Source organism: Malania oleifera, chromosome 1 (assembly GCF_029873635.1).
Source record: "Malania oleifera isolate guangnan ecotype guangnan chromosome 1, ASM2987363v1, whole genome shotgun sequence".
Taxonomy (NCBI): Eukaryota; Viridiplantae; Streptophyta; class Magnoliopsida; order Santalales; family Ximeniaceae; genus Malania; species Malania oleifera.
In genome coordinates this window covers 103,333,378-103,358,852 of record NC_080417.1, presented here as the reverse complement: position 1 = coordinate 103,358,852, position 25,475 = coordinate 103,333,378, and the positions used below count along the sequence as shown (strand labels likewise).

Here is a 25,475-nt window from a genome sequence, read left to right as displayed (position 1 = left end):
GTTTCCTTCTCTGGATTGTCAATGAATGCCCTGTACTCGGCAAAAAATGCGCCTGGGTTGCGAGTAGTTTTTTGAATTTTGAATTTGAACGTTGGGATATTGGGTAATTGGAGGGAAACCTCCGAGTGACTGTTATATATGTCATTCTGGGCGTATATTGATAGTGTGGGTGATCATTTGTGAAGTGTATTGTATGCTTTAACATTTCCTTAATGAAATTCTTGTGTCATTGCTCCCGTGGATGTAGGTTTTGCCGAATTATGTTATTTTTTTTTGTTGTTTTTGTTGTTATCATTCTCTGGCCATGTTTGATTTACTTGTTGTATTTATTCTGCTGCGCATCCTACTTATCCGATTCATATTACAACAGTAGTTCAGTTCATAAAATTATGAAACAATTTATTTATATTGTTGAGCTTAGGCTTCTATTAATAATTTCCTAGCGAGATAATTCTAGCTCTAGATTTACGTTTTTCTTACTCAATTTAATTAGTTATTTGTGTTTAGGAACATAATTTTATATTTGACACGCGTCTTTTCAATACATACAGTTCTAAGTAAATTTATTGTTCCATTACTTAAAGATTGAAAATTTGGAACGAATGTATTTATAGATTCAACTTTGATAAACCCTTGCCCCAACCAATGATCAAGATACCAAACAAAATTGAGAGAGAGAGAGAGAGAGAGAGAGAGAGAGAGAGAGAGAGAGAGAGAGAGAGAAACCAATGATCAAGAGACCAAACAAAATTGAGAGAGAGAGAGAGAGAGAGAGAGAGAGAGAGAGAGAGAGAGAGAGAGAGAGAGTTTTTCTTTTTATATTTGACACACGTCTTTTCAATACATATAGTTCCAAGTAAATTTATTGTTTCATTAATTAAAGATTGTAAATATGAAACAAATGTATTTATAGATTCATCTTTGATAAACCCTTACCCCAACCAATGATCAAAATACCAAAGAGAGAGATCCTAATTGGAAATATTTGGCCTGCCTATATTTTCTCTTGAAAATTTAGGATGATGAACAATACCATTTAAAAACATTATTGAAACAAAGAAAAAACCTTCAATATATATATATTTTTTATGGCTATCCAATCATGCCTATCAAAATCTTCCATCTCCTACTATTTTTGTTAGCTCTTTTGCAAGCCAAGCAAGAAGATTTAGTCCAAGCCTTTAACTTTTTAATATGAGACTATTCAACACAGGGTGTGATTTGGTTGAGCCCCTCATCTTGAAATCTGTACTTTTTACGAGTATGACCAATTGTTAATGTTAAAAGTTGTCTCGTGATTTATGCAAGGTATTGTTTGTTTTGACTCATAGACTTCACATTTTTATTTTAAAAGACTTTTGATATGGATAAGGTTAACTTTGATCTTATAAGTTTTTGTCATATTGTACAAAGGTTTTGTTCGGTTATGTGTGATTTTAAGCTATCCTTCCATACATAATCACTTTTATTTAAAAAGAAAATTTTAATTTTGTTCTAAAACCTTCTAACATTTGAAGTACTTTAATTATTGACCAACTTGCTATGGAAGCATCCTATTTAACTTTTGTGATAACATGTCGAAATTCACCATCATGGGCCTAAAGTTTAAAAATCTAAATTAAAATTTTGCCTCAATGACATCCTTTGCAAGAGAAAACATGATACGTCTATGACTAAATATAAAAATTATACATCTTATTCTCCTAAGTGGTGTAACTTAGCATTCTCAACACTTTCTATCTAATTTGAATAAATTTTATTCTTTATTAAATAGCATACAAAGTACAATGATATTCCACCAAGTTATAAGGATACATACAAAATTTTACTTTATGAAACAATAATTTGTTGTATATCCATTTATTTTTCATATTATGCAAAATATTAATAAGTATTATTAAGGTGCATACCTTTATACAAGATTTGGGGCAATTCAATCCCATATTATCACTTATCGTTTAGGTAGGTAGTAGTAGATGAAGGAAATTATTAAATCCCCAAGTGAACTCATTTTTTTTTTTTTTAATAATAGGACAAAAGACAATTACCTATTTAAGGTATGATAAAATGATAAAGAACTTCATGATATTTCAAAAATTTTATAAACTTTTCCTAAAATTTCAAAAATTTTAGAGGTCTCGGTCAGATTTAGATTTATGAAAAAGATACAATTTGTGTTTATATTTTGTAAAAATATAAGCTTTTTGAGAGTAAGTTTGTATTTTTTTTAAAAAAATTTTTATAAATATTAGAGGAAGTTCTTAAATTCTTAGAAAAAATATTTAAAATTTTTGAAACGAAAGGTGAATCAGAGCAAAGCTGAATCTCTTTTGCTCTTAATAATATTATACGGACCTAAGATGAGGTCGTTCCACAGCCAAGTTCCGTTTCTCATGGAGGAGCTTCGTGTTTGGCTGTTCTCGTTCTTCTTTCCCCGAAGTGAACATTGAACAACAGCGTTTCAGGAAGCCCAAATGCAGCCATTGGATGAGAAGAAGTACCACTATAATCATAGTTCTCTGCTATCGAATGCTCCAAATTGTCTACAGTTTTCGTCCTCCCAGGTCTCGCATTATACAGGTTCGTCGTCTCATCTCCCACTTCTCAGTTCCTCTCACCAAGCATAGCTTCTATTCCTCTTCTCCTACCCAACCATCACCATCATCATCTTCAAGACATGGCAGTAACATAACCCCTTTAGACTTATCTACTATTAGAGCTTCTGGAATTGCAAAATCAATCATATCGAGATGTTCCCATCTTTGGGAGAAGAAAACCGCCGAGCCCTTTGACCAATACAATCTTAAGGACCTGCTTTTCAAGATTTTTGATATTTCACCCGAAACAGCGCGCAGATTTATTAGGGTTTCGGAGCTGAAACCAGAAGATGTTCTCGAAATATTGCTGGGTTTTCAGTTTGATTGCGGAAAACCCACGATTGAAGCTAGAAAGGTGGGGTATTTGTGGAAAATTTTCAAGTGGGCTGGTAGCCAACATGGGGATTTCAAGCACCTTCCTCAGTCTTGCGAGGTCATGGCCACAATGCTTATTCGGGTGGGCTTGCTTAGAGAAGTTGAATACTTGCTTTCAACCATGGAGGTCAGGGGATTTTCTTTGGATAGTCATGAAATTTTCGATAATTTGATTAGAGGGTATGTCAGTGCTGCTGAATTAGACCGGGCTATTTCAATTTATGATCGAATGAGGGTGCTAGGTTTAGTCCCATCCCGGTTGTGTTATTGTGTTCTTCTTGATAGTTTGGTCCGAATGAATGCGACGCAATTGGCATTGCGAGTTTATATGGATATGTTGGAGAGAGATTTTGAGTTGACTAATGCTGAAATGGCTACTTTTGAGAGTGTTATTAAGCTTCTTTGTAGGAATGGTAGGATTCAAGAAGCTAGAACTGTTACTAAGAAGGTTTTGCATTTGGGTTTAGAGCCCAGCGGTGTAGTCCTCAATGAGATTGCCAATGGATACTGCCGGAAAAATGATTTTGAGGATCTTCTGAGTTTCTACACTGAAATGAGCGGCACACCGGATGGGCTGGCTGGCAACAGGTTTGTATTTTATTTATGTAGCAATTTTGGTACAGAAAGAGCTGACAAGTTTATGCGGGAGTTGGAGCATTTAGGTTTTTGTCCCGATGCAGCAACCTATGGGATTTTAATTGGTTGGAGTTGCTGTGAAGGAAGAATGAAGAATGCCTTCATTTATCTATCTGAGATTTTGTCAAGATGCTTGATACCTGATATAAGTTCCTATAATGCTCTTATTAGTGGGTTATTTAAAAAGGGCATGTGGAAGCATGCTCAAGACATACTTCATGAAATGGTTGATAAGGGCATTTCACCTAATCTGTCTACTTTCAGGGTTCTATTAGCTGGTTATTGTAAAACCAGGCAATTTGATGAAGCCAAAGGGGTGGTTCAACAGATGGTGAACTGTGGCTTGATTCAATCGTCTTCAATGGAGGATCCACTTTCCAATGCATTTCTAATTCTGGGGTTCAATCCATTGGCTGTGAGAGTGAAAAGGGACAATGATGTGGGGTTCTTTAAAAAAGAATTCTATGATGATCTTGGGAATGGGCTTTATTTAGAGACAGATCTGGATGAATATGAGAAGACATTAGCTAGCGTTCTTGAAGATTCCATGGTTCTTGATTTCAACTCGCTTGTTGTGAAAGAATGTGGTGATGGAAATTTGAAAACAGCGTTGGCAATGGTAGATGTAATGATTCTGTGGGGGCAAGAACTCTCTTTGCTCGCCTTCTCAGTATTGGTGAAACGACTTTGTGAATCACACCGCTATATGATGAAAATTATCAGTCTTGTGGAGAAAATGCCAGAGTCAATTGATCAACTTGATCAAGAAACTCTTAATTTGGTTGTCCAAGCACACAGCAGAAAGGGATTCCTATACAAGGGGAGGATTATTTTGGATAGAATGTTCCAGAGGCATCTAATAATCAAGAGTGAGACGTACACTGCTCTAATAATGGGTTTTTGCAAAGAAGCAGACTGGAAAGGACTTCTTGATTGCTGGGATCTTGCCCGCAAAGATAGTTGGGTACCTGAGTTGAAGGGATGTAGGCTTCTTGTCGGTTCTCTGTGCCAGCTAGAAATGCTGAAGGAAGCAGTGGAACTTTTCGAAACAATGTTAGTGTCATATCCCCACCTAAGATCAGATATTTGTGATGTATTCCTCGAAAAGCTTTGTGTTACGGGTAATACCAGCATTGCGCATGTTTTGGTGGAAGAACTTCTACGGCAGGGTTGCATGTTGGATGTCACAGTTTACAGCCATCTTATGAGAGGGTTTTGTGAAGAGAATAGACTTTCAGAAGCCTTCATGATATATAATGTTGTGCTATCTAAGCAGCAGGCCCCATGTTTGGATTTTGAAAAATCTATTGAAATGAAAGAGACATGTTTGAGAGTGCGGTCTTCAATCTCAATATCTGTCCATGCTGCTTTAATAAGTGGGTTTTGTAAGGCAGGAAAGGTAGGAGAAGCAGTCAATCTGTTTCATGACATGTTGGAGGGGCTAGCTACAAATGGCAAAACTTTGAACGCACTGGTTCAGGGTCATTGCCGAGAGAATAATTTAAGGGAAGTTGGAGAGCTACTTGGTGCTATGATGAGAAAGAATTTAAGTGTCTCTGTCTCAAGTTACCGGAAATTAGTGCAGTTGATGTGTATTGAGGGTAAGTTCCTTCAGGCGTTAACGTTGAAAGAGCTTATGCTGAGAGAAGGCAACTACCCTTGCATTATCATATATAATATTCTGATTTTCCATCTGTTAACAGCGGGTAATGATTCACTTGTGTGTACACTTCTAAATGAATTGCAAGGGAAGGGATTGCTTCCCAATGAGGTCACTTATAATTTTCTTATTTATGGATTTTCAAAATGTAAGGATATGTCAAGTTCTATGCAGTATATGACTACAATGATATCCAAGGGATTCAAGCCAAGCAGTCGCAGTTTGAAAATTGTTATATGCCACCTGTTGGATGCTGGGGACATTGAAGGAGCCTTGGAGTTGAGTCGGTCCATGGAATTGAGAGGCTGCTTTCATGGTTCAGTTGTTCAAAATGCTATTATCGAGTGCCTTCTGTCTTGTGGTAAGCTCAAAGAAGCAGAAAATTTTTTAGATTGTGTGACCGAAATGGGTCTGATTCCTAGCAATATCAATTATGACAATCTAATCAAGAGGTTTTGTTGCTGTGGGAGACTAGCGAAGGCAATTGATCTTCTGAACATTATGTTGAAGAAAGGAAGTATTCCAAGTCCTATCAGTTATGATTATCTAATTCAAGGTTTCTGTAGCAATAAAAAATTGGATCAAGCTGCAGATTTCCATGCTGAGGTGTTGGAAAGGAACCTTAAGCCAAGCATCCACACATGGAACATGCTTGTTGATAAATTCTGTGAAGAGGGGCTCACATCAGAAGCAGAGAAGCTTTTGGCTACCATGGTTCAGATTGGTGAAACTCCAACCAGGGGGATGTATCACTCTGCAATTAACCGTTATCGCCTCGAAAATAATTCTAGGAAGGCTGCAGAGCTCTTGCAAGCTATGCAGCAAAATGGTTATGAACCAGACTTTGAGACTCACTGGTCGCTCATAAGCACCTTATTTAATTCCAAGGACAAGGATAATAGCAATAGCGCCCAAGGTTTTCTGTCGAAGCTTCTTGCTGGAAGTGGATTTGGTTGGAGGAAGGATATTAACAAAGTGAGAAAGGGTTAATGCAGCAAGATAACATACGGGCTTCTATTTCTTTATTATTATTTTCAAAAAAATCAGAAAAAATAATAATAAAGGGTCAATGCCACAAGATAACATATGGGCTTCTATTTCTTTATTATTATTTTCTAAAAAATCAGGAAAAAAAAAAAAATAATGCCTCTTGTTAATCCTACCCATCTGAAATGCTTTGCCAGTGTAGTTGTATACTTGTACACCTGTATGGATCAGTACTGATAATTTTTTTTGTAAAAAAATGGCTAGTTTGCTGACTCCAAGATGATTTATACATGATGGGTGTGTGTATCAGCTGAGCAGAAGGATAATTTCCGTATCTGCCTAGAAACATCTGCAGAAAACGGGGGAGAAAGATGCTCCCCTCCACAACTCTCTACTTGTGTGAGAGAGAAGAAAATAAGAATTTTTTTTTCTACATCCCAAAAGTTAATGTCAAGTAAAATAAAAGCCATTTATTGATTTACTGTATATTTTGTTTCATTTAATTTTTCATTTTTCTTGACGACAAAAATAAAAACAAGAACAAACATATAAACAACAAACTCTCTAACCTTAGCTGATGGTAATGGCTCATTTTGGCCGAGGCCTAAGCTATCTTTGAAGCACACTAATTGTAGAGGGCCGAGTCTTATTTTGTTATGTCATTCTGCAGGCTCCAGCATGTTTTTTTTAACCCTTCCACTAGTGTGACGAGGCTTTAGAACCTCAGTAAATCCAATCATTGCAGTCCCTAGCTAGGTTCAACAATAGAAACTTTGCTACTGCAGCAATTATTTTAATTTGAATTTTGCAAGGTATGGAAAAAATATATAAAACAAGAAGTGGACTTCATAATGTTATATAGCCTAAGAGTAGTGTGATTTCTAATAAACTAAAAAAAAAAAAGTCAAATCTCCACAAATTTGGTGCTTACAAGTAATGAATGAAAATTTCAATGCAAATTCAAACTTTATTACTTTTAAAATGACAACCTTTACAAATATATATATATATATATATATATATATATATATATATTTGACTAAATGGATTTGCATTGAATAAAAAATTCAATGCAAATTCAAACTTTATTATACAATTTTTTATGCAACATTTACAAAACGAATATAATTATTGTCTAATAGGATTTGCATGATAAGAGCAATTCGATAAGATTAAAAGCTTGCTCCATTAGAACCTAGGTGATTTTGGTTTTCATCTAGGCCAATGATGACACTTGTTTGCTATTTGATCAAATTGTCTAGTTTGATCTACTAGAAGAAGATGACATAAACTTGTATGCTTGTCATCTGACTCATCTTTGGAACCTTCTTTTAAGGGCAGGGTGCACAAAACTCTAGTATAGTTTAGGTCTCCTTCCAATATTTCCAAATGAAGAATGAGTGTCTCTATTTATAGACTTAGGAAGCTAGCCACCGCCTTCAATTCTTTTAAGATTGCAATATATCTCATAATTGCAATTTTTCAGCACACTTCGGAGCACCACTAATATTGTCCGAACTTGGCATTACTCTAGTGGCAAATTTGAGGAACAACATGTGATCAACCAAGCAAGAGAGGCCACCTTGCTGCTAGGCGATAGAAGGTTGTGTAGTCATCAGAAATGTTGTTTGGTCACTAGGCGAAGAACTGCAAGTAGCCATCTAGGCGAGATCATGAGGTGTCAACTAAAATAATTATATTGTTTAATGTTTGATAACTCCTTAAAATTATAATTAGAATTATTATTGAATTTATGATTTGTAATCGTGCAATTTAAGATTGGAATGATTTGGGCACAATTTGGGTTTTAATTGTAATTCCAATTTGACTTGGAATGGGTATAAGTAGGTGTGTGATTTGTCTTGTAAGCATTTCTCAACCAATTCAACACATATACTGCTCAGTCCTAAAACAAACACTAATGCCTTTTATCCCCTTTTCTCTTTATCTCATTGTCTTCTCCTATCTTTAATTTATTCCCTCCTATCTCCTTTTTCCTCCTCGCCCAATCTAAGTCTTTTTACCTTCCTATTCTTCTCCCTCTTCCTAATTCAATTCTATCCAAATCCCTTATTCCACAAGGTATCGTAGTGCATAGGACAAGAGCCTTACGCCTTTGACAAGAGTTGGCATAACAAGTCCAATTCACCATTTTCTCATCTCAATCCACACCATCCCTCAAAAGGTAGTTAATCTTTGGTCAAACATCTTTTTGGCATGTGAAAAGCTAAAGTGTACTCCCAAGAGGGGGGTGAATTGCGTTTTAAAATTTTCTTTGTAAACTTTTAGTTAAGTATAACCCTTCTTCAATTTTAGTTTTGATTCAACAAATATATATATTCAACTGTCACACTCTCCAATCAATTCTCATCAACAAGAGATGATATTGCTAATTCAACTTTTGGAATTTTAATCGATAAAAATTCATATAAGATTTTCTTTTCAATATACTTCAAAGACAATATTGATTTCTGAAAGTTATCTTGAATTTTCTTTTAATCTTGTTTTTATAGAATATTCAGCACTTCAAAAATTTTAATCCAATCAACTCCTTGATTTAAATCAATATTCAATATTCAATTTCAAGTTCAAACTTTTGAGGTGAAGACACAACAGATCTAAAATATGAATCAAAAACTTAATCAACCAATCAATAAGGTTATAGTATGCCAATTTCATAATATGAATCAAAATAAAATTTTCAGCAAACTTCTAAAATTCAGACTTCAAATTTAAGTATGAAACAAATCAGTAAGTTAATGAGTTTTGATACTTATCAATCAACACACTTCCTTTAATCAAGGTTTCAACAAAAGATTAATCAACGTACTCCCTTTGAGGTTTCCACAAAAGATCAATCAACATACTCCCTTAAATTAAAGTTTCCTCAATTCCCAACAACAGATTAATTTTCAACAATTAAGTAAACATACACGCAATTTATATATATGCAGAAAATTAAAGAGATTTAGGGAAGAGAAAAATACGAGATTTTATGAGGTTTGGCTATACCTGCCTACATCATTGCCTTAGGTAAACCATCCAAGGATTTCACTATACCACTCCCTTAATCAGACGAAGCAAACCTTTTACACACTCCTTCAAGTAGGATAGAGTCCTCCTTTCCAAGCAATAAACTACACTTGGTACAATGATTCAATGACCTGAACTGTCAAAAACAATGACAAAAACAAGAGCCTTGTGTACAAGAACAACTCTCAATAAGAACATATTAGTACAATTGATTAGCACAATATACTTTAATCAAAATTCAATATAGAATTATGAAGCTTAAGAATTTATCATCGGGGTTCTTTAGATTTGAAGAAATCTCAGTTAGAGTATAAGAACATCAAGCTTTAATTCAACAAATACGCAACAAATAGCTTCTTAAAAAATATTCAGCAAGAACTCTTTGAATGTGGAAGAATTTGATCAATAGTCGATTTTTTATCTTTGTTGGTGTATGTAATCCATGAATTTAACATGTATTTATAGAGTTTAAAAAGTATTTTTCGTGTTGCCCAAGTTTCTTGAAGTATTCCCTAAGTTTTCACAAAGTTTGGTGGTCAAGAAATCACTTTTGGAAAGTTTCCTAACTGTTAAGATTTGAATTTTACGAAGGTCAGTTGACTAGACTAAGAGGATCAGTCACCTAGGCCTTTTTAAATCAGCATATTTTTGAAACAATACAGGGTCAATCGATTGAACTCATAGGGTCAGTCGACTGATGTGGTTTTGTCAACTTAATTTCCTTTAGCATAAAGGGTAGTCGCCTAACCAAACATAGTCAGTCACCTGAGTTGACAGCTTTGACCAGTCTTTAGTATTTTTGGTATAACTTTCACTATAAAACTCCCAATAAGACAAGCTTGGTATAAAAAAAAAAAAGTTAAGAAAAAATACTACAACTTGCATGTTGATCATTTTTTAAGATATGAAAACTTTGATAGAGAAAACTGCTTACAATGCAGATATAGAAGTAAAACAAAATTTGGAGAATCCTATTTTGGTGTTTTTCATTCCCAAAATAATTTTAACCTTTTTGAAATAACTTTTGACCTTATAAAAATATTTTTCAAGTATTTTAAAAGGTATATAGGTCTGAGTAATTAACCTAAGAATTTCACGTATCCATATTGAAATCATTTGACGTACTTACATGAGACTTCTTAAAACTTTAACTTTCTAAACTCTAAGTTTTCATGTATTTGCTTTGATCCTTTATATCCATCTTGAGCTTTCTTCCTTCAATTGACTTTTGTTTTGTCATGAGTCATGTCTCTAAGCATATGTAATCTTCTTTAAACACTTGAACTTGATCTTTTATAAGAACTTTTAAGCTTGATCTCTTTATGAAAGCTTTTGAGCCTTGAAATGTATCTTAACAAAACATGTTAAGTTTTTTTAGTTTGTTATCATCAAAATAAGATTTTATGCCTTGTAAGGCCAACAAGCTCCCCCTTTTGATGATGACAAATAAGGAGCAAAAAATGAGTAAGTCTTAAAAAGACTCCCTCTTACAATAAGCATCATCTTAACAATATTTGTAATACAAGATCAATTTCAATATCATGTTCATATATCAAGATTGGTTCAATATCACATTATGTCATAATTCAAGATCAATTATCATGCTTATATATTTCATTTCATAGTTGAGTCAATATACATGCTTACGTATGCAGTGTCATGCTAGTCTCATGCTCAATTTTTGCCCAAAAATTCTCTCCCTCTTGACATCAATCAAAAAGAGTAAGATATCAATAAAAATATATAAATGTTAAGGCAAAGAGCAACCATAAACAAAAATATATATATCCAGTGAAAACACAAAACTGAACCTTTGCATTTATCATGCATAAAAAGATAGATAATAAGTCTCAAAGTAGCATGAGAAAATACAAAAGATTATTTATCAGAATTTTCAATAATTTTCAGTAATCATGATATCATTACTTAACAAATCTAACTCCCTTGAATGAAATGTATTTCATATTCGATAAATTCATAATTTCATTATTGAAGGACAAACTATGTATCCATATATAGTATGAGTGTAAATATCATGTGAAGCTATGTTTTTAATTTTATCATGTTGTGCTCATTTTTAGTTTGCTTATATTCAGTTTTGCTAAATTTTCTCCTGCTTTTTTTTTTTATATCAACAAAAGAATAAACCGAGATAAATATTATGCAAATGTAGTAAGGACAAAAAAAAAATCGCATTTAGATCACAATAACAAAGTCCATAAGTCAGCATATATTTCAATCATAATATGGTCATCCATCATTCAGTATACCAAAAAATATATAACTTAATCCATTATTCTTGTATTTATTTGTTTCAATAGTCATCAATAAGCTCAAAAACTCATCTTTAAGATTTTCATACCTCATTTCAACTTGTTCAATATCCTTGTTTTAATTGACTTTGTGAACTTCCATAGATTGATCAAGGATAAATTTTCGTCTTATATTTGAATTGACTATCTTGAATCATGTAGGCTCTAAAGGCATCCCTATTCACTTTAGTATAGATTTAGCTTTCTTAATTTCTAAAAAGGGAATGATTATTCCTAATATCTTTGGAGTCCTTAGTTTGTGAACTAAACTTTTTATCTAGGTACCCATACTTTCTTTGGTCCAGATGGTTTACCAAGAGATGTTTCTTTTACTTTCCAAATTTGTTTAATTTTCACACCCTTTCTTTTTAGTGGACATTAAAATTTTATATATCCCTTCTCTTTACATAAAAACATGTGGTGTGAATGTAAGCATTTGAGGAGGTGCTAGCATAGTCTTTGGAGGCTTTTGCAAAGTACCTCATGTAAAGGTTCTTTTTCCTTATATTCTCAACTCCATTGAATCCTATGCCTTCTTTATTCAAGAACATTCTTTGTGCGCCAATCATTTTATCAAGATTTTCTTTTCCTCTAGTGAAGTTGTAAATTATTTTATTTTGATCCTCAATTTTCTTTTCAAGATCACATATTTTCGGGTCTTATGTATTTTTACCCTTTACTTGCAGCATTACTGGATCTTGAGATATTTTATTTATTTTTCTTTCTAATTCAGATATATATAGATCTTTCTCATGTTCCATTGATGATTGGGATCTTAGATCTTTCAATTTTGTTGACTTTTTGAGTCTGATATCTAGTTTTGATGTTGGCGAAACGTAAGGATCTTATGTGTGCATATAGTTTGTGAGTAGGTTTACAATATAGTACACACATGAGAGTACATTTTTGGAAGCTTAAGGAACTTAAAGATCGTACTCCTAGCATATTCAATGGGAAAATGAAGAGCAAAAGAAGAAGACTTGTTTGTGTTTCATTTATAAATGCATTCATTATATTTGGGTCTGTAATATTGCATCTCCACGCATGATATGAATGAGCTCAAATGACCATAGTTTGACCATATCGAACCAAAGGACCTTATGGATATCAATACGTCGGATTTTTTGGACTTAATACTTAATGACCATAGATTGACCGTAGGTCCCTAAACATCATATGAATAGTCCCTCATAACTTAAAAGTTATACCCATATGAACATGGGTGATTTCTAATAAAAATCAAGACTTAATGAATACTTTAAGTGTATTCAGTCGACCAAACCCAAACCTACATAGAAGCCTCAGTCAACCGAACATACCAGGGTCAATAGGTTGACTATTTGGTCGACCATTTTTGAAATGAACTTGAACTGCACGGTTAACCGAATTGACACGTGGGTGATTCCCAACAACCTAGTCTACCGAACCTCTAGTTAAAATCTCACCTGGTCGACCGAATCTCAGAATTTGATCAACCGAACTTGCCTTGATCAACCGAACCTCTGAAGGTTCAAAATCGCTTTAATATGGTCGATCAAAACCTTAGTTCAAAAATGTCATGGTCGACTGAACTCAGTAATACGATCGACTGAACCTTTAATACGATCGATTGAAACTTCTCGGGTTGAACATTTTTAACTACAGTAAAATAAGGTTAATTTTATTAATCTTTTCTAAAAAGACTCTTATATCCCTCAACGATTATATTTTTGAGTATGTCTATATATACCAGTTCATTTGGAAAGATTAATGGGGGATTAGCAAATGTCATTAGTCAAAACTCTCTGAATTTCAAAACCATTATTTTATCATATACAAGCCAAAAATTCATCTCTTACTCATCCTACTTGCTAAAATCTTTTGGTAAGAGTATTATTGAGATTGTTCATATTAGCTCACACTCTCGTTGTATTTGTTTGATGTTGGTTTTATTGAGAGTGAGTATAATGACCTGCTTATTTTACAATAATAATTTTCTTTTAAACATAATAAACCTGATAAAACATAATCAACATGGACCCATGGGTACCAGAAATATACTTGAAATACAACACTGATTCCTAAGTAGTGGGAAAGGTAAAACCACATACATATCAAATCATCCATCCAACACAATACCAGAATTTTACTATAACTGTCATATACATGCACACATCCCAAAATATCCAAAAAGTGCCCTAGGATCGCCATTCAAAAATCCGTCAAACCCTAACAAAACAACTTACCCTTCAGATATGGTAGAACAGTCGAACTCTAACGTCGCGGAGTTCTATCCGCTCTTCTATCTAGGGCTCTTGAAATATTTATATAACTGGGGTGAGACACCTCTTAGTAAGGGAAATAAACTAATATCAGTGTATGACAACATGAGTATTTTCGTGTTATACATCTTACAGTACATAAATTACATTTGATGAAACTGTCTGTATCATATCTGGAAAACATAGTTTTATCATAACATGATATAACATACTGAATTTCTATACATAAAAATTATCTCATAAACTGTTCGTGAAATAACACCCTGGATAGATAACTGGCTTGTGTCATGTTTTACCCCCACGTGATTAGGTTGTGCGGCCCGAAGGTGGGACCTAGTAATGGCTGGCTGACCATGCTAGATTAACATAAGTCTGTAAGTACGATGGGTCTGCCCCTCTTGGTTCGGACACTAGAGGGACGCCTGCATTACCATAAAATCACATCAATTGCCGATCTCCCACTGCCCCTTACGACAAGTGGTAGCATTAACATATACATGATCATGATCATATAATTATAGTATCATGCTTCATGAAAGCTTAAACCAAGTCAATCAAATTCTGATAACACATAGTAAATCTTAAATAATAATACATAACTGTTTCACAATAATAAATATCATAATAATATTTTCATGAATTTTTGCTTATCAAAACGTATAAACCCTGGCCCTTATGCCGGTATAGTAAAACATGAAGATCACAACCCTTACACTGGCATAACATATCATAAAAATCACAGCCTTACGCAGGCATATCATATAAAATCACGACTCTTACGCCGACATATCATATCATAAAAACCACGACCCTTACGCCAACATATATTTTAACATACCTATTTTGAAAACCTTGTACTGTTTCAATATCATACTTTAAACATAGTTCCTGTACCATTTTTAATATCTTCCTGAATACAATAATAACATGCTGATTCTGAAAACATAGTATTTAGATATTACATAAAATTAAATAATTTCATACTCATGCCACACAAAAGTGAATATTGTTCTATTCATAAAATCTGCACGGAATCATATTCTCTGCTAAACTGTATTAAAATCATTTTCCTATTAACAGCAGTATTTCCCAAATTAGTTCCATAACATACATAATTTCGTTGAAAGTACAAGCTAAACATTAATAAATAATTTCATGGAAATACTGACTTAATTTATCGCCTTACCTGACTTATGAAAAAAAACCTACGAATTACTCTAAAATCACACCTGTGTGGTCCCTAACTCAATACCCTGAAATTGATATTTTTCCAACAAAATCTTAGTATTACCTTACGTAACACATTTTTCTCAGTTCAAAAACACCAAAAACCTAAATAAACTGAAATTAACTGACTTACCCAAATTTTGGGATGGTTCCTAAGTTAACCTAACCAACAAATCACTCTAGCAAATGTGCAAAGAATCTTCCCAGGAGTAATGTGGCGGCTTCCGATCATCGAACTGGAAAAAAATTAGGCCGGAATCAAAGAGAGAAGGTAAAGGAGCCGAAGTGGGAGAGAGAGAAAAGGGTTTGGCTGAATTTTTCTCTTAGAAAACCGGAGTTGAGTCTATTTATATACCAGCCTTCATTGACGAGACACATCACTTTGTCTACGAGGCCCAGAAGAGAGTTGGTCGATGAACACCTACACATCGTCGACGAAATTTAGGCCCTGAAAATAGCCCTATCGGTACTTTTTCGTTGACGAGACACATGTCCACATCAACAATGCCAACTCATCGATGAGACCCTGTAGTGCTCCCCCCTTAAAAATTCTCATTTCTCTCCTTTCTTTTTTTATCATTAAATTACTATAATTCTTCAAGTCCTTACATTCTCCCCTCCTTATAAAAATTTCGTTCTCGAAATTTACTATTTGTATTGATGCCATCCTCTAAAGAAAATGGACTACTTATTTTATTACTTACCCTCACTTATGGTGGAGGAATACCGTGGTTACATTCAGGGTTTTGGGAGATTACAATACACATAAATTAAAGTTCTCCCACAACCAAAATACTATCTACTACCATAAAATTATTAAATCTAACTAACCTACACAAAAGAAATTTTACATATTTACTAGTAATTTTACATCTAACTGATCCCTGCTAAAGAGATACGGGTTTGTCGTATTTGCTCTTTGAATTCCCATGAAACTTCCTCAATCGCATGATTTCTCTATAAGACTTTTATTAAAGGAATCTTCTGATTACACAATTCCTATTCTTTCCTGTCTAGAATCTGCATTGGTATCTCCTTATATGCTAGAGTATCCTCAAACTCTATTTCACCATAACTGATCACATGGGAGGGACTGTGACGTATTTCCTCAACATGGAGACATGAAATACATCGTGTATTCTAGACAAAACGGGTGATAAGACTAGCCTGTAGGCAACTGACCTCACTCTCTTAATAATCTCAAACAAGCCAATAAACCTAAGGTTAAGTTTACCCTTTCTTCCAAATCTCATAATTCCCTTTAATGGGGCTATTTTCAAAAACACGTAATCTCTAACATCAAACTCCAGTTTCCTGCGGTGAGTATTAGCATAACTCTTCTGCCGGCTCTAAACTAAACTGATTCAATCTCTGATGAGCCGAACTTTGTCATATGTCTGCTGCACTAACTCTAGTCCCATAACTCGCTACTCCCCTAACTCATCCTAGTATAGAGGAGAACGACATCTCCTACCATAGAGTGTTTCATAAGGTATCATTCTAATGCTGACTTGATAGCTATTATTGTATACAAACTCTACTAGCGGCATATACTCAGTCCAACTACCCCTAAAATCAAACACATACACCCGCAACATATCTTCTAATATCTAAATCACCCTCTCAGTTTGGTCGTCCATCTGAGGATGAAACATCGTGCTGAAAGATAACTGAGACCCCAGAACCTCTTACAAGCTCCTCCAAAACTGTGACATGAAATGTAGGTCTCGGTCTGACACTATAGACACTGGCACACCATGAGAACGGACTATCTCTTGAACATAAATATCTGCCAGTCTATCCATGGAGTAGTTGACTTTAATAGGAATAAAGTGAGCGATTTTCGTCAATTTATCAACGACCACCCAAATAGCATTCTGACCATGTGGTGCCGATGGCAAACCCGTCACAAAGTCCATAGATACATGATCCCAATACCTATTGGCACGTCAAAAACTATTGTACGAACTCAGCAATTCCCCTCTTCATGCCGCTTCATCAGTAAAACTCTCGTAGATCCCTACACATGTTAGTACTACCTGGATGAATCGTGTATAAGGACCTATGAGCCTCCTCTAAGATCGTCCTCCTGATGTCCATATCTATAGGCACACATAACCTGGAATGGAACCTCAAGGCCTCGTCGTCAGAAATATTAAATTCATCTCCTTGTCCGTCCTGCCCCTTGACTATCAGCTCTGCTAATTCTGCATCATTTCTCTAAGCTGTTTTAATCCTTTCCTGCAAAGTGGTCTGCACTACTAGATTGGCAATAAATGACTAAGGATCACTCTCTACCAATTCTACACCAAATCTCTCCAGATCCATCTGAATCGGATGTTAAACCTCCTTAGTTGACTGTGTTGGCCCTACTAATTTCCTACTCAAAGCATCAGCTACCACATTTGCTTTTCCTGGGTGGTAACTAATAATGCATTCATAATATTTAATAAGTTCCAACCACCTTCTCTGTCTCATGTTCAGCTCCTTTTGATTGAAAAAGTATTTCAAACTTTAATGATCAAAAAATATCTCGCATTTTCACCATACAAATAATGCCTCCAAATTTTTAACGCGTGCAACACTGCAGCCAATTTCAGATCGTGGATAGAGTAGTTATTTTCATACTCTTTCAACTGTTAGGAGGCATAAGTTACAACTCTATCATGCTACATCAATGCACAGCCGACCCTTTTCAAAGATGCATCACTGTAAATGACCTAACCATCACCCCTTGACAGAATGATCAGCACTGGTACAATGACAAGTCTTTACTTTAGTTCTTGGAAACTCTACTCGCAATCATCATCTCATTCAAACCTAACATTCTTTCTGGTCAGCCGTGTGAGAGACCCTGATAAAACTAAAAACCCCTCTACAAATCGACGATAATAACCTATTAGTCCCAAGAAACTCCTAATTTCCTGAACGTTCTTCTACCTTTCCAAATTCAACACTATCTCAATCTTACTGGAATTCACTAAAATACCATCTAATGATATAACATGCCCCAGAAACAATACTTTTTTCTAACTAAAATTTACATTTACTAAACTTGGCATACAACTTCTTTTCCCCGAGCATCTGAAGTACCAACTATAAATGCATCTCATGCTCCTCAAAACTCCTCGAGTAGACCAGTATATCATTAATGAAAATTACAACGAACTGGTCCAAATACTGATGAAAGACTCTATTCATCAAGTCCATGAATGCAGCAGGAGCATTCGTCGGACTAAATGGCATAACTAGGAATTCATAATGTCCATACCTAGTGCTAAAAGCTATCTTTGAGACATCTTCTACTTTTACTTTCATCTGATGGTAGCCTAATATGAGGTCAATATTGAAACAGACTCGCATACCCTAAAGCTGGTCAAATAAATCGTCTATATGTGGTAGAGGATACCTATTCTTGATTGTCACCTTATTAATTTCCCTGTAATCTATACACATCCTCATAGACCTGTTCTTTTTCTTTACAAATAATACTGGAGTTTCCCATGGTGATACACTGGGCCGAATAAAACCCTTATCCAGCAAGTCTTGTAACTGATCCTGTAGCTCTCTCAACTTTGGTGGAGCCATTCTGTAAGGAGCTTTAGAGATCAGTGCCGTCCCGGGAAGTAGATCAATAATGAAATCTACCTCACGGTCGAGAGGTAACCTAGATAGATCTTCTGGAAAAACTTCTGGAAATTCTTTAACCACTGATGTATTACCCAACTTCAATTCATTTCCTAACATCTCTTTTACAAAAGTCACAAACCCTTGGCTACCATCTAGGAGTAATCTCCTCGCCTGTATAGCTGATACTAACTGAGGCGGGGATTGCACACACAACCCAATGAACTTGAATTTTGGTCTTCTTGGAGGTCTAAATATTACTTCTTTTAAATGACAATCTATACTTGTGTAATTGGCTGTCAACCAATCCATACAAAAAATTTACATCAAACTCATGCATGTCCAATACTATCAAGTCAGCTGACAAGACTTCTCCTAAATATCAACTGGACAGTTTCAGAGCATTCTACTACACCTCACTACTGACCCTGTTGGTGTAGTTACTAATAATTCGGTGTCTAACAATTGTGTTCTTGCCCCACATAATCTAATACACTCCATAGACACGAACGAGTGTGTGGCTCCTAAATAAAATAATACAATAAATTTTAAATGAAAGCATTTTAATCATACTTGTCACCACATCGCCGACTACCTCAACATTTCCAAGTGTCAAAGCATAGACCCTCGTTGGAGCTACATTCCTCTGCTAGCCTCCACAAAGTGCCTGATAGCCTCCTTGGTATGGTTTAGGAACAGAAGTGGTATCTGATGGTGCAGGGCAATCTCGCACCAAATATCCCTACCTACCGCAGCGATAGCAAACAACTCGACACTCTACCAAGTGTCTCTTTCCACGAGTCTGATAGACAGGAAAATTATGCACCGCTTGAAACTCATGACCTCCAGTTTCCTGCCTCTGTCCTTTATCATAGTTTCCTCTCCTCCATTGACCCTACCTAGATCCCTGCTGGAAGCCTAAAGGCGTAGATCTCTTCTTCTGTCTTTACTTCTCTACATCCATGCGCTCACTAGCCTCGGCCAAAGCTGCTCTGTCAACTAACTCAGTAAAATATTATATCTTCAACACTACCACCTACTTGTATATTCCTTGCCTCAATCCTCTTTTAAACTATCTCGTCTTCTTTACTTCATCAGGAACAATATACGGGGTGAAGCGAATATCTCTATAAACTGCGCCACATACTACTGGACTGACTGCTCTCCCTACTTCAAATTTAGGAACTCCTCCACTTTAACTTTCCCGACAATGGCTAGGAAATATCTGTCAAAAAATAATTCTTTAAATCGGTCCCATGTTGTTGACCTTATTGGTTATATCCCATTTTGATTATGACAAATACTTCGATATTTAATGGTTGATGACTTTGTGTGCAGGACTAATCGGAAGTATCATATGGTGCAAACACATGAACTTAAAGAAGACAAAGACTCAAAATGTTTATTCATTGTAATTTATATTTATCATTTTGGGTTTGTAATAGTAACATAGTAAAATGATTTGTAATAATTAATGTCTTACCTGCATGGTAGGATGGATAAGCTCAAGACCATAGATGGACCTTAGGGAACACCCTTTGGTCAACTGATGGCAAATTTTGGGGTTAATTCTCAAATACCTTAAACTGACCTTAGGACCTACAAATCTGCATGAAAAAGTTTTCTATTGCTTTCAAAATAACATCATATGAATAGAGTGAATGTATAAGGGAGTAGGAACCGGAATGCATTAACAATGCATGTTTGGTCGACCGAACTTGCATGGTGTAAATCATTCAGTCGACTGAACCAGTCAAGCGGTCAACATTTTCACCATAACTCGGTCGACCATGCTGTACCAAGTTCATATGACTTGGTCGACCGAACTCCCACCGAGTCAACCTTTGACTCTTTGGTCGACCAAACTACATAGTTCAAAATCACCTGATCGACCGAACCGCACTAAAATGAAAAATCGCTTTGGGAACCCTAGTCTGGTCGACCAAACTTTTAGTTCAAATTTCGCCCGGTCGACCGAACTTGGTCACTTGGTCAACCGAACCTCACTTTCAATCGACCGGTGCTCTCAGGCTGGCATATTTTTTTTACTGCAGTTAAATTTTTTAAACGGGATTAATTGTGTTCAAATATTTTTAAACAATCCTAATAATACCCTACATGCCCTAAACGGCTATATTTTTTGGGAACTCTATATATACCCCTTTATTTGTAAAAATTAGTAAGAGATTAGCAAAAACAATTAGAGAATTTTCTCTGATTTTCAAAAGCTCGATTTCTCACATACAAGCTTCATTCTTTTATCCTCATTGCAAACCTAACTAAGTAAGAGTATTATTGTGAGTTTCTAGTTAAGCTTACACTCTCATTAGTTCTAGTTGATTAACATACATTCTTATTCGAGAGTAAGCTTGAGTTTTTCTAGGAGACTTCATTAATAAGTCTTCCATAGGAAATCTTCGTAGAGCTTGTAAGTTTTGCATCATCATTGCAATATTCAAAAGTTCTTATTGCTTTTTGTTTGTGAAATAAATTTTTATGAACCTTTTTCAAATATCCCGTGTGCTTATTTTTGAGAAAAATACTTTTGAGATATTTGCTTGTAAAGACCTTTGTTATTATACTTTTTGATTGATAATATCATCTTGACACAAAGATCAAATAATTTTTACAAATCGATTTCAAATATCTTTTGTAGTTTATTTTGAGAAAAATATTTGTTAAAGGTATTTGAAGTGTGTTTGATGATAAATACTATTTTATAAACCGATTTCAAATATCTCTTATAGTTTATCTTGAGAAAAATATTTTTAGATATTTGTTAGTGTGCTGAAGATCTTTGTTGCTATACATTTTGATTGAGATTATCATTTTATTACAAAGATCAAATAAATATTTTACAAACCATTTTTGAATATTTCTTGTGATTTATATTGAGAAAAATTATTTATTAAGATATTTGAAGTGTGCTTGTGATCTTTGTTTGTACATTGTGATTGAAATCATTATTTGACACAAAGATCATATCATTTGCACTCTCACGCACTAATTGAAATATTTGCATAAATATTTAGGAGGAGACACTTAGACTACACTGAGCTTATCGTATCTTATCTTTTGGTAGTGCATTGATTATATTGTGTGTATTATAGTACATATCTGCTTAGTTGAGAAATAAATTTGTTGCACACAAATTTTATTGAGAAATATGTTGTATTTTAGGCGTGGCCTGAGGGGGTGGTAATCAAGCCCAGAAGGATTATGTAGGTTGAGGTCAGCCCTGTATTAATTGACCTGATTGTAAAGGTTGAGGTCAACCTTGTGCTAATTGACTTGATTGTTTAGGTGCCGCTCCACCCATTAAGTGAGCTTATACTGGTAATCCTTGTGCTTGTTAACCAAGGCGAGGACGTAGGCAATTTAGCCGAACCTCGATAACATATTACGTGTATAGTTTACTTTTACGCACTTTACTTTTAGTGCACATGTATGTTTATTTGTTGATTGCATAAACTGACCTTAGGTTGTGTAATACTACTGTTAAACCGATTGACCTAGGTGATAATTTTTAAATTCCCAATTTACCCCCCTATTGGGATTGCACCAAAGCTAACACATGTCATGACTATCAGCGTCATCCTCTGCTACTCCAGAAGTTTCACAGCAATCCACCACCTCTTAACCTCCCCTGTCAGTTTATAGGTGGCGAAGACGACCCTTTGCTCCTCTATACACTGCAATACTGTCAAAACTTTCTTAATCTCCTACATCCAATTCTCGACGAGGATCAACTCCTCTTGAAAATGCCGGACAATTCATTTTGGTAAATTTCTCTATCATGCATCCATGGCCTGCAAACGGGCCTCCCTGCTCTCTGGAGCTCCTAGCAATCTCAATCATAACCTGCTAAACTACGCTACGTAGTACCGCATCTGAATCAGTCCCACTTGCACTCATGGGCCCTGCACCATCACTACCGCTCGCATGGGCACTACCACCTCCAGGGTCCATCCTGAAAAGACAATAAACATGGCTCATGGACCATATTCTTATTATTTACGCGTCTAACTTAAATCCCCTCCTTATCTTATTTCAAGATCCTATCCTACACTATAGAAACACAACCCAACAATAGTTTACTATGATTTTCCTAAAATCATCACTCCAGGAAAAATACAGAAACTACCATGAAGGTCCTACCTCAAGACTGTAGAACAAAACCTTAAATTCTTTCCCTAACTCTGGTATCAATTTCGTTACATTCTAAAGTCTACAAAACCTAACAATCTAAGCTTTGATACCAAACTGTAACGACCTACCTATTTTATCATAATAATTTTCTTTTAAACATAATAAACATGATAAAACATAATCAACCTGGATCCATGGGTACTAGGACTATGCCAGAAATACAACACTGGTACCTAAGCAGCGGGAAACAGAAAACCATATACATATCAAATCATTCATCCAACACAATACCGGAGTTTTACTACAACTGTCATATGCATGCACACATCCCAAAATATCCAAAAAGTGTCCTAGGGTCGCCATCAAAAAATTCATCAGACCCTAGCAAAATGACTTACCCTTCATACAGGGTAGAACGGTTGAACTCTAACGTTGCAGAGCTCTATCCACTCTTCTATCTAGGGCTCCTAAAATGTTTATATAACTGGGGTGAGACACCTCTCAGTAAGGGAAACAAACTAATATCAGTGTGTGGCAGTATGAGTATTTTCGTGTTATACATCTAATAGTACATAAATTACATTTGATGAAATTGTCTGTATCATATCTAGAAAACACAATTTTATCATAACATGGTAAAACATATTGAATTTATATACATAAAAATTACCTTATATAACTGTACGTGAAATAACACCCTGGATGGATAGCTGACTGGTGTCATGTCTTACCTGCACATGACTGGGTTGTACGGCCCGAAGGTGGGGCTTAACAATGGCTAGCCGACCACGTTAGATCAATATAAGTCTATAAGTATGATGGATCTGCCCCTCCTAGTCCGGACATCAAAGGGACACCTACACTACCATAAAACCACATCAACTACCAATTTTCCACTGCCTCTTACGACAAGTGGTAGCACTAACATATACATGATCATGATCATATAGCTACGGTACCGTACTTCGTGAAAGCCTAAACTAAGTCAACCAAGTTCTGATAACATATAATAAATCTCAAATAATAATACATAACTATTTCATAATAATATTTGTCATAATAATATTTCCATGAATTTTTACTTATCAAAACGTATAAACCCCGACCCATATGACGATGTCGCAACATCTCGGAGCGCGTGTGCCCCAGGCAGCGATATAAAAATCAATTTTAATTTTCAAGGAAAAATAGGGAATGTTGGAGTCGCCACTAACCTTTTAGTGTAGTTAGAACACATGATTACTACCCCGTTAAGGGTAGAATCGGTCTATGTTACCAGAGCCGGGGTTAGGAGTTCGGTTACGTGAAGGGAAGGTACAAGCACCCCCTACACGCCCGTTCTTATGAACGGTACCTAACTAATTTGGAATTATCTCTAAGTTAATCTAGTAAGTCTTTAAAATTACTCTACAAAGTGAATAAATACATAAATAAATAAGTGAATAAATAATACAAAAATATATGTAAAATATAAATATTTACATATTCCCTCAGAACTAAGGGTACGTGAAGCCCGAAGGCTAATACCCTAGCATTAAAATCATAGGGATTTACGTACACGAAAATAAATAGTAAAATAAAATAATAAGAGTAAATATCATAATACATAATGCAAAATTTGAATATACCTGAGAAACAAAAATACTAAGAATATTTGATATTAATAATAATAATAAGTAATAACAATAGTAACAATAATGACAACATAGTACTATAATAATATTCATATACTAATAATATCATATTAATTTTGCAAGCTATACTGTAATAATAACATACAATGATACCACAATGACACTACATAAATAATTAAAGTATAATAATTATATACTAATAATAATATCACATGGTCATAATAACGCTACCTCAGCATATGTATATATATATATATATATATATATATATATATGTATGACAATAATAAATAACATGTACTCTAATATATGGTAACGATAACACGTAATTCAAATATATATACATATACTATTAGTAATAATACTATCTACTTCAACCTATATATATACTTGCACAAAAATGATAACACTAATAATACCGCGTACTAGGATATACAATATTAACACACATTTAAAAATATACATATGTATATGTCTATAATAATTATAGCAATAATAATATTAGTAATAATAGGCATACCTAAATAATGCAATATTTGCCTTAATATTAACATGCGATTAATGATGATATATACAATACGGAAATAATTAATAAAAGTAAAGAAACAAATCAATCCCACAATTAACATGTAAACTATACAATATGGAAACAAATCAATTTTAAAATTAGTACACAAACCATATGAAAACAATTGAGCCCTAAACATAGAAACTAATAAAAATCTTAAAACATGCTTAAATAATAACATAACATAATTACAACCCTAAATAGTAATATACTATTTATTAAATAAATATATGACAATAAAAAAATTAAAACTTTAACAATAACATTCAATCAACCATAATGTTACCTATTTAACATATGTACAATTCAAAATTTAAAATTTGAAATTAACCCAAACAAATAAAAAGGAAACCTATAAAAATGAGAGAAAACTAATTAGTATTTACAGTAATTATTACAAGAAATCTAA

The 25,475-nt window shown here is 34.6% G+C and overlaps 1 protein-coding gene across 1 annotated transcript; it reads left to right on the top strand.

The window, feature by feature from the left end:
- Positions 1–2,277: 2,277 nt before the first annotated feature.
- Positions 2,278–6,530, top strand: LOC131166008 (pentatricopeptide repeat-containing protein At5g15280, mitochondrial). Its single transcript, XM_058124221.1, has one exon. The coding sequence runs from the start codon at positions 2,488–2,490 to the stop codon at positions 6,256–6,258; it is 3,771 nt and encodes a 1,256-aa protein (XP_057980204.1). The 5' UTR covers positions 2,278–2,487; the 3' UTR covers positions 6,259–6,530.
- The last annotated feature ends 18,945 nt before the right edge of the window (positions 6,531–25,475 follow it).

Excerpts from the sequence above, each read along its gene's own strand:
- LOC131166008 (XM_058124221.1), top strand. The coding sequence starts at position 2,488 with ATGAGAAGAAGTACCACTATAATCATAGTTCTCTGCTATCGAATGCTC.